The following is a 13239-nucleotide window of genomic DNA, read 5'->3' on the forward strand; positions in this document are numbered from 1 at the left end:
TGAGGTTGAGGGAGAATACATATGTCAAATCCCCAGCACACAGAGGAACCTCAGTTATTATTACCGTCACTGGAGGGCAGACACCCGCCACACAAGGCTGCAGGGTGTCCCTAATGGTTTCTGATGCACAATGTGGTTCTTGCGGTTTAGGTTCAGTCCGAGGTGAAGAAGTTGTGGAGTCGGTGGAATCTCTCTCTGGCCTGGAAAAGGACGCCTGCCTGCAGCGGCCACAGGTGCGGCTCCCTGCTCACCACCGTGACTCCCAGCACCAGCAGCCAGTCACAGATGGGGGCCAGCGCCCGCATGGTGCTCCTCTCGGGCAGAGTGACCAAGGTGGTCTGTACACAGCCTGACAGCCACGTGACTTTGCCCGGCTATGTCTGGAGTGGATCGGAGCAGGACTGCCTGCCACACTCGATCCAAGAGGAGACTGTGGAAGGGAATGGGAGGCGGACGGGTGAGACCACGAGGGAGGAGCCTTCCAGGCCACTGGAGTTTAGCCCAGACACTGGAGGCAGCAAAGGAGAAACAGAGGAAGTTCTGTAATCAGCACCTGCGGCTTTAAAACGCTGGTCCACCTGGCTGTGAGAGGAGCTTGGTGGCATTCCTCTGCTCCATCCCCGGAGCTGGACATTCAGGGGTGAAGAGTTCCTTCACAGAGGCGTCAGGTCCCATGAACTGGCTCCTATAAATACTAAAGGCACAGAAGGAGAAGTGTCAGTGGAGTAGTTTATTACCTTATTTTGGCATCACATTCTCTTCTAAATTGATGTGTGGGACCTGCTCTGTGAGTGTTCATTTTTCTGCTACTTTTGGGTAGAAAACATTTCAATTGCTTGCCTCTAGTTTTCTCTCATAAATATCTAAGTATGATAGATTTCACTTAGTATGTGTTCATTTTACTTCTAAGAAATTAATATTCTCTTTTTCTCTTTCTCACCTGAATGCCCCATTTTGCCTGTTCATAGGAGCAGTTGGGTCTGAAAATGTACTTTGAAAGATTAAAGATCTAAGAGCAAGTACTCACTGGAAAATAAGTTGGCTGGACTTTGATAAAATAGTAAACTTGTGACAAACTCGTTTCTTTCCAGGAACAAGGAAAAGTACTCAAACAAGAATATTGCACATATTCCTCATCTTGAATGTCCCTCTGTGACCAGCAAATCTCAGGTCTTCACTCCTTTGTAAACCTTGACTCGTCACAGAGTTTGCTCGGCCAGTGAGCTGGTGTCTGTGAACTGATTCTGTTTGCAATCATTTGTGTCGACTGTAAGTCACACTGCACTTGCGCCTTTTCTTCTTTGAGTTATTACTGTATTCCAAATGGCATGTGGGGTAAATTAAAAAGCTTGTTTTAAAAATACATTTTGGGTCACTTTTAAAGTTTTCTCTCAGCATCTCACTCTGTTTTTGAGACCCACCCAAATGTCCCTTATCCAGATCTACGAGATCAGCATGCCGCTCCAGTGCTCACTGAACTTGAAGCTTCAGCACGTGGCAGCACTGAAACATTTGTTGAGCGCACGTGAGGTTCCTGGCATCCCGCTCAGTTTTTACGAGCATTAACTCCTTTAATCCTCACTACAGACTTATGCAGTGAGTCTTATTACCGTTGTCCTTTTCACAGATGACAGTGTGACTCACAGAGGTGGAGTAACTTGCAAGGTCGCACTGGTCACTGACAGTGTGGCTCCAGACACAGACTGACTGCCTTCCAGCCCCGTGCTCTCACCATGCTGCCATACTGTCACCCGTGTATGTGTCACCCATCGAGCAGTCACAGTGTTTGGTGAATTCCTTCTGGGTGGAGAGTGCTTCAGGAGCTCTTACTGTCACGTGGTTTAGCCTCTGCCCCCATGAAGTTTCCTCTCTTGTTGGGAGGAAGACAGATACACACATGGTGTGAACATGTCACAGGGCAGCGTGCTTCAGGTGACACGGCACAGGTCCGGCTGATCTGTCCCATTTTGCCAGTGACTTAACCAACGTGCCAATAGTGTGATGAGTAAGGTACTCTGAGGTCTACACACCAGCTTTCCTCCCATGCTCGTGCTTTCATTCCTCCTCTGTGCCAGACAGCACAGTGTCCTTTCCTTCCCGTCCTGTTTGTGAAGGTGCCGTTATGTGTGTTTAATTCATCCGACTCAGTGCTATGTTGCCACGTCACCCTGTTACGAGAGAGAACCATCACAGGCTGAGCCAGAGATTGAGTTCTGTTCCGATGCTAATTTTCTGTAAGTCTTTATAAAACCACTTAGTTTCTTTGTAGTTCAAGTTCCCCATCTTTAATATGAAGGTAGTATCTGTCTCCTTAGAGAACGTTCTGATGATAAGGAGAAATCACCTGCTGGAAGCCTCTTGTAACACAAAAATTCCACACAAGCACTTGGTTTAGGTTGTTGCTACGCTACGGTTTTAAGCTAAACCTCGTTTTGCCCCGTTATATTATAAAAGGCCCCACTGGTCATTGCAACATAATTGTTAGAATATGTATATTTTGAGAATATAGACAATATTAAGGGTTCTTACTTTCTAGGCCAACCCCAAATCCTGAGGCCAGGCCACTAGTCCTTCCCATTGACAAGGATGGAGGAAGCCCCCAGGGGCACCGAGGCTTTCCTTAAAGTCTGGTCCTTCCTTAGCTGAACAGGCAGGGACTTAGAGACCGCTGTGACGGATGCCTGCTGTGTGCGGGGCCAGAACACAGAAGGGCTATCTATTCCCCCAGAACAAAGAGCGCTCGGCTGTCAGGGCTCTTTATCCCACCTGTGAACACACATTTTTTTCTCCCAGGTTTTGATATTGTTTGCATCCAGTCAGACGGCTGGGGCTGTAAATTACACTCATCTATTGATTTTATCAAGTAAAATATTGAGCAGTTATCAAAGCTCAGCTGATCTGGATCCCAAGGAGCAAACCCTGGCTGACGAGCTAAGCCTGTCCCACAGCTGTGCTTTATGCTCTGTCAAGGGGTTGTGGTGTATTACTTGGTTACCAACACTGAAAATTTGAGGGATTTCACTTAAAAATTATACTTTAAAAATTATCAAAATATCAGAGGACCTTAGAACCAACAGTCAGCTGCTGAAACTCAGTGGTGGCTGGTCCTTCAGATGCCAGCGGGGGCCTGGTCTGCCCAGTGCCCTCCTCCTGTTATTTCTGTTAGTGGCCTGGGCTCCGGGCACACTTGACCTACATCAGGGGGTCAGGACAAGGCACTCACGTAGACCTTTAACAAGAGTGTTCTAAAATATTCTTGGGGCGTGACATCCTATATAATTTTAATTTTTCGGATGAAGTAAGCACCCAACTATTTATATAGGTAGTGGTATTTAATTTAAGATTGGAATAATGGCTATTTTTCTGTTTAGGTGAGCCTATTAAGAGAAAAATTCATCCCACAATTTCTGAGCTTTTGGATCCCAACCACACTATTCAAAGCTTCGCTAAGACATTGCTCCAAGGCCCTCATTGCTAATGCAACAGATACTGTTCCCCTTGGAAATACAGGAGGTTCTACATGCAAGAGGATGAAGTGGTATGATAGGTTACAGGAGTGTGTGAAGACAGCCTTACATGGCTTGTTGACATGAATATTAGTTTTGATGCCCTACTCTTCCTGTAGCCAAAGGAAAGCCTGACCTCAGAGATAATCAATGTTCGCTGCCCAGTGCAAACAGGAATGATTTCGCTTGCATAAGTCTCACTGTCATAGCATCGCCTCTTTCTGCTGTTGTTAAGTAAGGTGGGAACATCTTCGCTTTGCAGGTTCTAAAGCTGTCAGAGTAACTGCTGTTTTTTGAATCTTTGGGAGAAAATGAATAAGGTCTGTGCCAGTTGCAGTATATTATTTACACCCAGGGATTAATGTTATGTCATTCAGAAGTGATCTCCCTTGGAGATTATGGCAGGCAGAATGATGCCCCTCAAAAAGATATCTGCATGCTACATCTGAGAACCTGTAACTAAATTAGGTTACTTGGCAAAGAGGAATCAAGGTTGTAGATGGAATTAAGTATGCTAATCAGGTGACTTTAAAATGGGGAGATTTTCCTGGATTATTTGGCTGGGCCCCGTGTAGTGACAAAGGTCCTTAAAAGTGGAGGAGGGGGCTGGCCCTGTGGCCGAGTGGTTAAAGTTCCGCGTGCTCTACTTTGGTGGTCCAGGTTCGTGGGTTCGGATCCCAGGCGTGGACCACAGACAAAGTGGAGGAAGATTGGCACAGATGTTAGCTCAGGGCTAATCTTCCTCAAGCAAAAAAAAAAAAAAAAGTGCAGGAGGGAGGCAGGAGAAGGAGTCAGAGAGATGTGATGTAGGAAGGACATGACATTGCCCCTTGTTGTGGGCTTGGAAGGTGGAGGAAGGGGCCATAGATAGGCTGCGTGGGCTGCTTCTAGGATCTGGAAAAGAAATGAATTCTCCCCCGGAGCCTCTACGAAGGAACTCAGCCCTTTGACACCTTGATCTCAGCCCAGCAAGACCCTTGCTGGACCTCCGACCTTCAGCACTGTGAGATGATGCATTTGTGCTGTTTAAGTTGCACCTGTGGCAGTCTGTTACCGCGTTCACAGAAACCTCTTACAGAGACTTATCCAGATGCCCCCGGGGAAGGAATTGCTGTGGCCGTCAGAGCTGGGTTGCTGCTTGTCTGCTTGCTTTGTGGAGGTCAGTTACTTTGCCAGTGTTTGTGGTATTCTATGCGCTGCGTTTACAAGGAGCAAAGTTGTCTAGTTTGCCATTTAACTATAACTCATTTTCTTACCAGTAATTGTTTCTTTTTAGAAACGTAAATATTCATATGTTTGAGTTTATTCAAAATCTGTGGAGGGCATTCTCATCGTTTCTAAGGAGTTATTAAATGTCTTGTTTTATGAGTTGGATTCAATCTTCTTCTCTCCTTGGCCTGCTCTGCTTAGTCCTCCACTCTCGGACCCTCTCCCTGAGACAAGGGAGTCAACGGCTCAGCCAAGCCGTCTCCTGCTTGTCCTGGAAGTTCTAGGCTGACAAGATGGCCTCCCTGTGGGTGGTTTAGGTAGAACAGAGACACCCGCTCTGTTTCGGGAGCTGAGTTCAGTGTTCTCAGTATATTTTCTCATATGATCTTCGTAACGCACGATGAGGTAGTCATCACTGCTTCAAAATGTAGACATAACCAGAAGTTAGATGATTTGCTTCAGATCGAAGTGGCTAAGTCAGGATTTGAACCCAGTTCAGCTTGACTCTAAAGCCCCGATGGTTCTCTCCCCTGTCGCCCTGACCACTTTCTTTATCAAGAGCCTAATAGTTTGCCAAGTCAACAAGGGAATAAATAAGAATAGTTTCAATTATTTTGATGGTAGAATTATAAATAATTATAGGAATGTAAAAAACAATAACACGATTAGAGTTTTAAATAAAAGCATTTTTATCTTCCAGTATTTCATGACTATCAGAATAAACAATAACTTTTGAATCTAAATCCTTCTTTTAATTCCACCGAGAATATCTAACTAGAGATATAAAGACCTAAATCCTGTTCTTAAGCTGCCTCATGAGACCATGGAAAATTTGCCCACGTATTGTTGCAGAAATGACTTTGAATAACTTTATCTTTATATTATTCATGTCTATGGCCTTTAAAGAAGATTTTATGTAGCTTTCCACTTATTCACTATAACAAAAACACTCAGATCAGTGGAAGCAGCTATAAATGGTGCAGAGCCAGGAAAAATGGCAAACATTGTTCTTTCTCCCTGGCTCTTAATTTAACGCTGTGAGTATTTAAATTCAGCTGCTACTCAGACCCCCTAATCTCTTCCAAATCTACATTTCACTTTGGGAGCTTATGAGCTCACTTGATTAATGACTTAAATGGCTAAATAGGAAAACAACTTTAGTACATGAAGCTGTGAGTTTGTGTGACATTTTTCACATCTCTAGGACCTAGTTCAGATTCATGCTGACCAAAGACATTTCAAGTCTGCCAACTTTGACCTCCCCAGAGCGTGGCAACAAGTGCCTGAGAAAAGGGCCGACCTTGCAGGCAACAAGGTGGGCAGGGCACCCCCAGTCCAGCTTCACTGAGGGCGCGGGAGGCTCCCGGCTCCACTCCAGTTGGCAATCAGAGCATTTAGGGTGTTTAAAGCTACTGTGACTTGGAGAGAAAGCCTCACGAAATCATAAGAACTCTTTACAATATGCACACGCACTAAAAACGACAGTGTGAATTAATCTTGCTAGCTCTCGTTTTGGGGTCCAACCATGGGCAGGATAAATCAAGAAGGTTTCCGCAGCCTTTTTTTAAACACAAAGAAAATGACTCCTTAAAAATAGGACTGCTTAAGCAAGCGCTATTTCCCTTAAAAATCCTGTTTCACACGAGTTCAATCTTGAGAAAAACAGCAGACAAACCTCGACTGGGGACATTTTACAGGATACTTAGCCAGGACTCCTAAAGACCGTCAGGGTCATGAAAAAAGAGGATAGACTGAGAAAATGTCACCGTCGGCGGAGACTGGAGAGACATGCAACTAAATGTGTCACCCTGAATAGGATCACGGAACAGAAAGAGGAGATAAACGCAAAAACTGGTGAAACCCAACTAAGGTCTGGAGTGCAGTTAACAGTGCTGAGCCAGTGCTAGTTTCTGAGTTTTGACAAACGTCCAATGATAACACAAAATGTGGGATGTAAGGAACTCTGTACTATCTTCGCAACCGTTCTGTAAATATAAAAGTCTTCCAAAATAAAAAGTTAACAAATATCTCATTTTAGGAATTTAGGAATAAATTAGGAAATCAGTATGGCTATTATAGTCTAACCCTGCTTGAATTTTTCTGTGTCAATTACTTATGATCGGGCTGACATATAACAAAAATCACGCACCACGATCCTTTAGCTTATAAATATATCTAATATTAATCCCGCTTTTGCAAATAATTAGTAATTACTGAATACCTTTAACTGAAATTGTTAAATATTTGTTTTTAGCTGTTCCTATGGCAAACCTTCTACCTCTTTCACATTCAGTAATTACAAAGCAAATTTTCTAGTTGTAACTTCACTTTAAGTTTTTGGAAACTCTTGGGAAAAAACAGTAAACACTGCAAGTGCGCTCTGGAGGCCTCAGCCTTTGGGTCGTGATTTTGGCGCCGTCCCCTCCATCCCCTCTCTGGTAAAGCCTCCTCCCCCGTCCACACCCATCTTTGAATTCTTATTGCTGTTGAATTCTGTTACACTGAAGAGAGCTGGCAGCAGCTCTGACCTGGAGCTCCGCTCCTGGAGGTTTGCTGTATCAGCTCGTGTAACATCAAGCATGCAGCATGCGATCCTCTGCATATTTCCGATTTGACAGGTTCCCTTCTGTGAAGGTGTCCATTCCTATAATGTCATCTGCGTTATGTTATTTGCCTTTGTAAATGGAATCGTCACAATAATTCCATCGTTTTCCTTTCACCATAATGTTCACACATGTACACACTGGCTGATTAGAGCTGGAGTTGAGTAATGTGTGGAGTTTCTTCTTTGTAGGGCTTCAGGCTGTGGCCTTACAATCTTGGAGATTTCCAACTGAGCAACAGTGACGTGTCGGCTCTTGTTTAACCAACATCTACTGAACTCTGATAAAAACCGTAAGTTTAAGACACAGAAATAACAGACTCTCCCTCCTCTCAAGAAGCTCACGGCTGAATGTAAAGACTATCACGAGAGAAGACAGTTACAGGGGCACAGAGGGGAGGCACTTGGCTCAGACACGAAGGAAAAGGAGGCTTCCTGGGGGAGGGGAAGCAGAATCTCTAAAGGGGAGAAGTGAGGAGGCAGGTGCACCAGGCGGTGAAACCGCAGGTGGGAAGCCACACAACGGGGAGGATGTGGCCCCTTTGGGACCTCCAGGGTTTCTTGATGAAGTATGAGCTGCCAAGGAGAGACGTAAGAGGCGAGGCTGGAGAGGGAGGCAGGGCCAATATCGGGAAGGGCTTTATCCCCCGTTATAACCTAAAGGGAGCAAGGACTCCTTAACAGATGGAAGCAGGAGCAGGCAGGTGCGTATTTTTGAAATAACTCCAAAGAGTATGAGAAAGAGCAAGAAAAGCTTAAACAGGAGCAAAGAAAGCCGTTAGGAGGTGGCAGCAACAACACAGGTGAGACGGAACGCAAGTCTCAGTTTCGACCACGGCAGCGGAGCAGAGAGACGCTATGAGAGGAGGAAGGCAGGCCCGGGCCCCGGCAGCGAGGCTGGGAATCCCGGCGCCAGGCATGCGGAGCTGGAGAGCTCCCTAAGTCAAGGCAGCCTGAGGGCGGAGCCGAGGGCAAGACAGAGGAAACTACCCCCGAGGCAGGGATGTTGCTCTCTGCCAGGGCTCTGCCCCGACCTCAACAGTCTGCGCCCCGGCCAATGGGCAGCCTCCTCCAGATCTCGGCGGCTGTGCCACTGTCTCTCCTCAGCACCGTCTGTTCGGTTTCCGCTCAGAGATGAGTCCAAGTCTGGTCGTTTAAGGCTGCTGAAGGCTGGAACAGGCCTCGATGGGGTGGTGGCCCCCTCCCTGTGGAGGCCTTCAGGGAGCAGCAGCCAGCTGTGAGGAGCCATAGCAGCATTCACGAACGACTAAAGGAATCTTAACAGTGCAGCCTCTGCACGCCTCTCTGTTCCCTCACTGTGAATGGAAGTAGAACTGTGTGACGCTAAATAACATTCAGATAAAAGGACAGGTTTAATCAAGCTATGATTGCTGGCACTTAAGGGGTGGGAGGGAGATGCCGTCCATGGCGTCCTGTGTTTGCTGCCTGCACCTGTTCTCTTTCCTGCTGGTAAGATATTCCAGGTGTCCTTTGGGAAACCACCCCTCCTCCATCCTCAGGCATATGGTTTGGGTGAATTGACGCCCCTTGAAATTCCCGTGGCACCTGTCAGGCTTCAATCAAGCAACATTTCTTCCCTCCTGCAGGTTATTCGGGTGGGGATGAGGGCACAGCCCAGGAGAAGCAGGTCCCTCTTACTGGACCAATGGTTCAGAGGTGTGCCTGAAGCTGCCATCACACAGAGAGTGACAGTGGAGCCAGCCCCGAAGGCACGAAACTGATGCGTGCATCCTGGGACAGCATTGGAGGCAGGAATCCCTTCACATCATATATAAACTCTCTAATGATAAAACCAATACGGTCTTTATTTTTTTTTGCTAGTTGAGGTTTTTCTGACATTTTCAACCCAAAGTATATTGATATAAAAAGTCACAGTTTATTTAGAAGTTATTTTTATTCACTCCACAAATATTTAACATGTACCAGGCCATGTTCAGGAGCTGGGATTAAAGCAGTGAACAAGGTAGACAGGGTCTTTATTCTCAAGGTGGTTGTATTCTTCCGGAAAAGATAGCACAGACAGTAAACAAATGAAGTCTTGCATAGATAAGATGATTTCAGATTGTGTTAGCTGCTATGAAAATTGATAAGGTGATGTGATAGAGAGAAATATCAGGGGAAATGCTTAAGATAGAGTAGGTTAGAGAAGGCCATTTTCTGAGGATGTGGCTTCTGAGTTGAGACGGAAAAGCCAGCCTTGGAAATATATTTGAGACAGATGACAAATCCAGGGCAAAATTCCTCAGCAGGGAAGAGCTTTGAGTATTCTAAAAACATAATGAAAATCAGTATTATTTATTTAAATTTTAATTTTTTTGGTGAGGAAGATTGGCCCTGAGCTAACATCTGTTGCCAATCTTCCTCTTTTTGCTTGAGGAAGATTGTCACTGAGCTACCATCTGTGCCAATCTTCCTCAATTTTCTATGTGGGACACCACCCCAGCATGGCTTGATGAGCAGTGTGTAGGTCCGTGCCCGGGATCCGAACCTGAGAATGCTGGGCCACTGCAGCGGAGTGCATGAGCTTAACCACTACACCAGCAGGCTGCTCCTCATTTATTTTTTCATTGCAGTAACATTGGCTTACACCATTATATAAGTTTCAGGTGTGCAGCATTGTGTTTCGACTTCTCTATAGACTGTGTCGTGTTCACACCAAAAGTCTAGTTGCCATCTGTCACCATACACACGTGCCCCTTCACCCCTTTCACCTCCCCCCACCTCCTCCCTTCCCTGGTAGGTGCCAGTCTGTTCTCGGGGTCTATATGTTTGTTCGTTGCTGTTGTTTTGATCTTCCATATGTGAATGAAATCATACGGTATTTGTCTTTCTCCACCTGACTTACTTTGCTTAGCAAGTACCGTCAAGGTCCATCCATGTTGCTCTCTCTCTCTCCTTCTCTCTGTATATACACACACACTCCACATCTTTATCCATTCATCTATTGATGGGCACTTAGGTTATATCCAAGTCTTGGCTATTGTGACTAATGCTGCAATGAACATTGGGGTGCATATATCTTTTTGAATTAGTGTTTTTGTGTTCTTTGGATAAATACCCAGAAGTGGATTAGCTGGATCATATTGTAGTTTTATTTTTAACGTTTTGAGGAATCTCCATACTGTTTTCCACAGTGGCTGCACCAGTTTACATTCCCAGCAGTGTATGAGGGTTTCCTTTTCTCCACATTCTTCCCAACACTCGTTATTTCTTGTCTTTTTAATAATAGCCATTCTAATGGGCATGAGTTGATATCTCCTTGTGGTTTTGATTTACATTTCCCTAATAAGTAGTGATGTTGAACATCTTTTTATGTGCCTGTTGGCCACCTGTGTATCTTCTTTGGAAAAATGTCTGTTCAGATCTTCTGCCCATTTAATCGATTGTCCTTTTGTTGTTGTATGAGTTCTTTATATATTTTGTATATTAACCCCTTATTGGATATATGATTTGCAAATATCTTCCAATTTGTGGGTTGTCTTTTGATTTTGCTCATGATATCCTTTGCTGTGCAGAAACTTTTTAGTTTGATGTAGTCCCATCTGTTTATTTTTCTTTTGTTTCCCTTGCCTACGGAGATATATCAAAAAAGATACTGCTAAGACCGATGTCAAAGAGCGTACTGCTTCTGTTTTCATCTAAGAGTTTTATGGTTTCAGGTCTTACGTTCAAGTCTTTAGTCCATTTTTGAGTTAATTTTTGTGTATGGTGTAAGATAGTGGTCTGGTTTCATTCTTCTGCATGTGGCTGTCCAATTTTCCCAACACCATTTGCTAAAGAGATTGTCCTTCCTCCATTGGATGTTCTTGGCTCTTTTGTTAAAACTTAGCTGTCCATAGACGTGTGGGTTTATTTCTGGGATCTCAGTTCTGTTCCATTGATCTGTGTGTCTGTTTTTGTGCAGTACTATGCTGTTTTGATTACTACAGCTTTGTAGTATAGCTTGAAATCAGGAAGTGTCATACCTCCGGCTTTGTTCCTTTTTCTCAGAATTGCTTTGGCTATTTGCTGTTCCATATAAATTTTAGGATTCTTTGTTCTATTTCTGTGAAAAACGTCATTGGGACTTCGATAGGGACTACATTGAGTTTGTAGATTCCTTTAAGTAATATGGAGGCTTTTAACTATGTTAATTCTTTCAATCTGTGAGTGTGGAATATCTTTCCATTTCTTTGTGTCCTCTATTTTTTTTCAACAATGTCTTAAGTTTTGGGTGTAAAGGTCTTTCACCTCTTTGGTTAAATTTATTACCAGGTATTTTATTCTTTTTGATGGGATTGTGTTCTTGAGTTCTCTTTCTGCTATTTGGTTCTTAGTATACAGAAACACAAATGATTTTTATATGTTGATTTTGTACCCTGTAACTTTACTGTATTTGCTTATTATTTCTAATAGTTTTTTGGTGGATTCTTTAGGGTTTTCTATATATAAAATCATGTCATCTGCAAATACTGGCAGTTTTGCTTCTTCCTTTCCAATTTGCATCCCTTTTATTTATTTTCTTGCCTAATTCCTCTGGCTAGGACTTCCAATACTATGTTGAATAAGAGTGGCAAGAGTGGGCATCCTTGTCTTATTCCTGTTCTCAAAGAGATAACTTTCAGTTTTTCACCATTGAGTATGATGTTAGCTATGGGTTTGTCATATATGGTCTTTCTTATGTTGAGGTACTTTCCTTCCATCCCCATTTTGTTGAGAGTTTTTTATCAAAAATGGATGCTGAATCATGTCAAAAGCTTTCTCTGTGTCTATTGAGATGCTCATGTGATTTTTATTCTTCATTTTGTTAATGTGGTGTATCACCTTGATTGATTTTTGTGGCTGTCGAACCATCCTTGCATCCCTGGAATAAATTCCACTTGATCATGGTGTATGATCCTTTTCATGTATTGCTGTATTCGAGAAAATCAATGTTATTTAAAGATAACAAGGAAGAAAGGGAGAAGATGTAACTGGAGAGGTGAACAAATTCTACCCCTGTTTTAACCCAGATGGACTTCTGCTTCATTCACATATTATTCATTCAACAAATGCTTATACCTTTTATGTTCCAGGCTCTATGATGGATACACCAAATAAAGGAAGGAATAACTCAGAAATTCTATTCCAGAGAATCTCACAGTTTTTGAAAGTTCTTTTCACTCCCAACTTCTAGAATTTCTTGCACTTCTCCAGTTCTGTATTGACATCTCAGGGCTCTGAGCTTGGAGCCTGTCTCCTCACCTTCATCACCAGTTCAGCCAAGCACTGTCTTTCCTGCTCCACATCCTATCACATCTTTCTTATGACCTTCTCAGACCTAAATCTCTTTCCCTACAATTAGAACCCCAACCTTCTGGGTTGGAAGTTTTCTAATGCAAGCCTTTATTTGCTATCAAATAGCACAAATATCATCAAATTAGGTTATAATTTGTTGTTGTAGTTGTTGTTGGTCTCAGCACGCTCATTCTTGTCAATATAGCTTTATAGATATATCTTTTCAAGATTCCTCAATAGGTTCATAACAATAAATTCAGGAATTTTGCACAGAATCTGAAGACCATTCTAATGAAGTTAATGAGCATTATATATTTATGAGATTTTCTATAAATTTTCTTAAGAAATTTAAAGCTGCACTGGTATATCAATGATGAAAAATAACTTAAGAAATTTGTGGACACACATACACACACACAAATCTGCTATATAAATTACGAGACCCAGAAGAAGTAACCTTAAATTTTTGTCTGCTAGAAGATGCTTCATATATTAATTTCAGAGAATATTATAAAAATCAAAGCTAAAGGCAAACAAGATAATTTTCATTCTGTTGTTGGCAGAATATTTATCAATAGTTATTTTAGGCAAGGCACTGAAGCAAGATTAATTGACACTGGACTATACAACAGATATAATTTTGTA

At 43.2% G+C, this 13239-nt stretch overlaps 1 protein-coding gene across 8 annotated transcripts in view; it reads left to right on the forward strand.

Moving 5' to 3' along the window:
• PTH2R (parathyroid hormone 2 receptor) overlaps positions 1-1363 on the forward strand; it is a 71976-nt gene extending 70613 nt beyond the window's left edge. For 5 of the 8 annotated variants that reach the window (XM_044768273.2, XM_014836437.3, XM_044768272.2 and 2 more), the window contains one exon: positions 151-1363. In XM_044768273.2, coding sequence (XP_044624208.1) covers positions 151-546 — 396 coding nt within the window. In that variant the 3' untranslated portion in view covers positions 547-1363. The remainder of the gene's footprint in view (positions 1-150) is intronic. The other 3 variants (XM_070508501.1, XM_070508500.1, XM_070508499.1) reach the window with 2 other exon arrangements.
• The last annotated feature ends 11876 nt before the right edge of the window (positions 1364-13239 follow it).

Source organism: Equus asinus, chromosome 4, assembly GCF_041296235.1.
Source record: "Equus asinus isolate D_3611 breed Donkey chromosome 4, EquAss-T2T_v2, whole genome shotgun sequence".
Taxonomy (NCBI): Eukaryota; Metazoa; Chordata; class Mammalia; order Perissodactyla; family Equidae; genus Equus; species Equus asinus.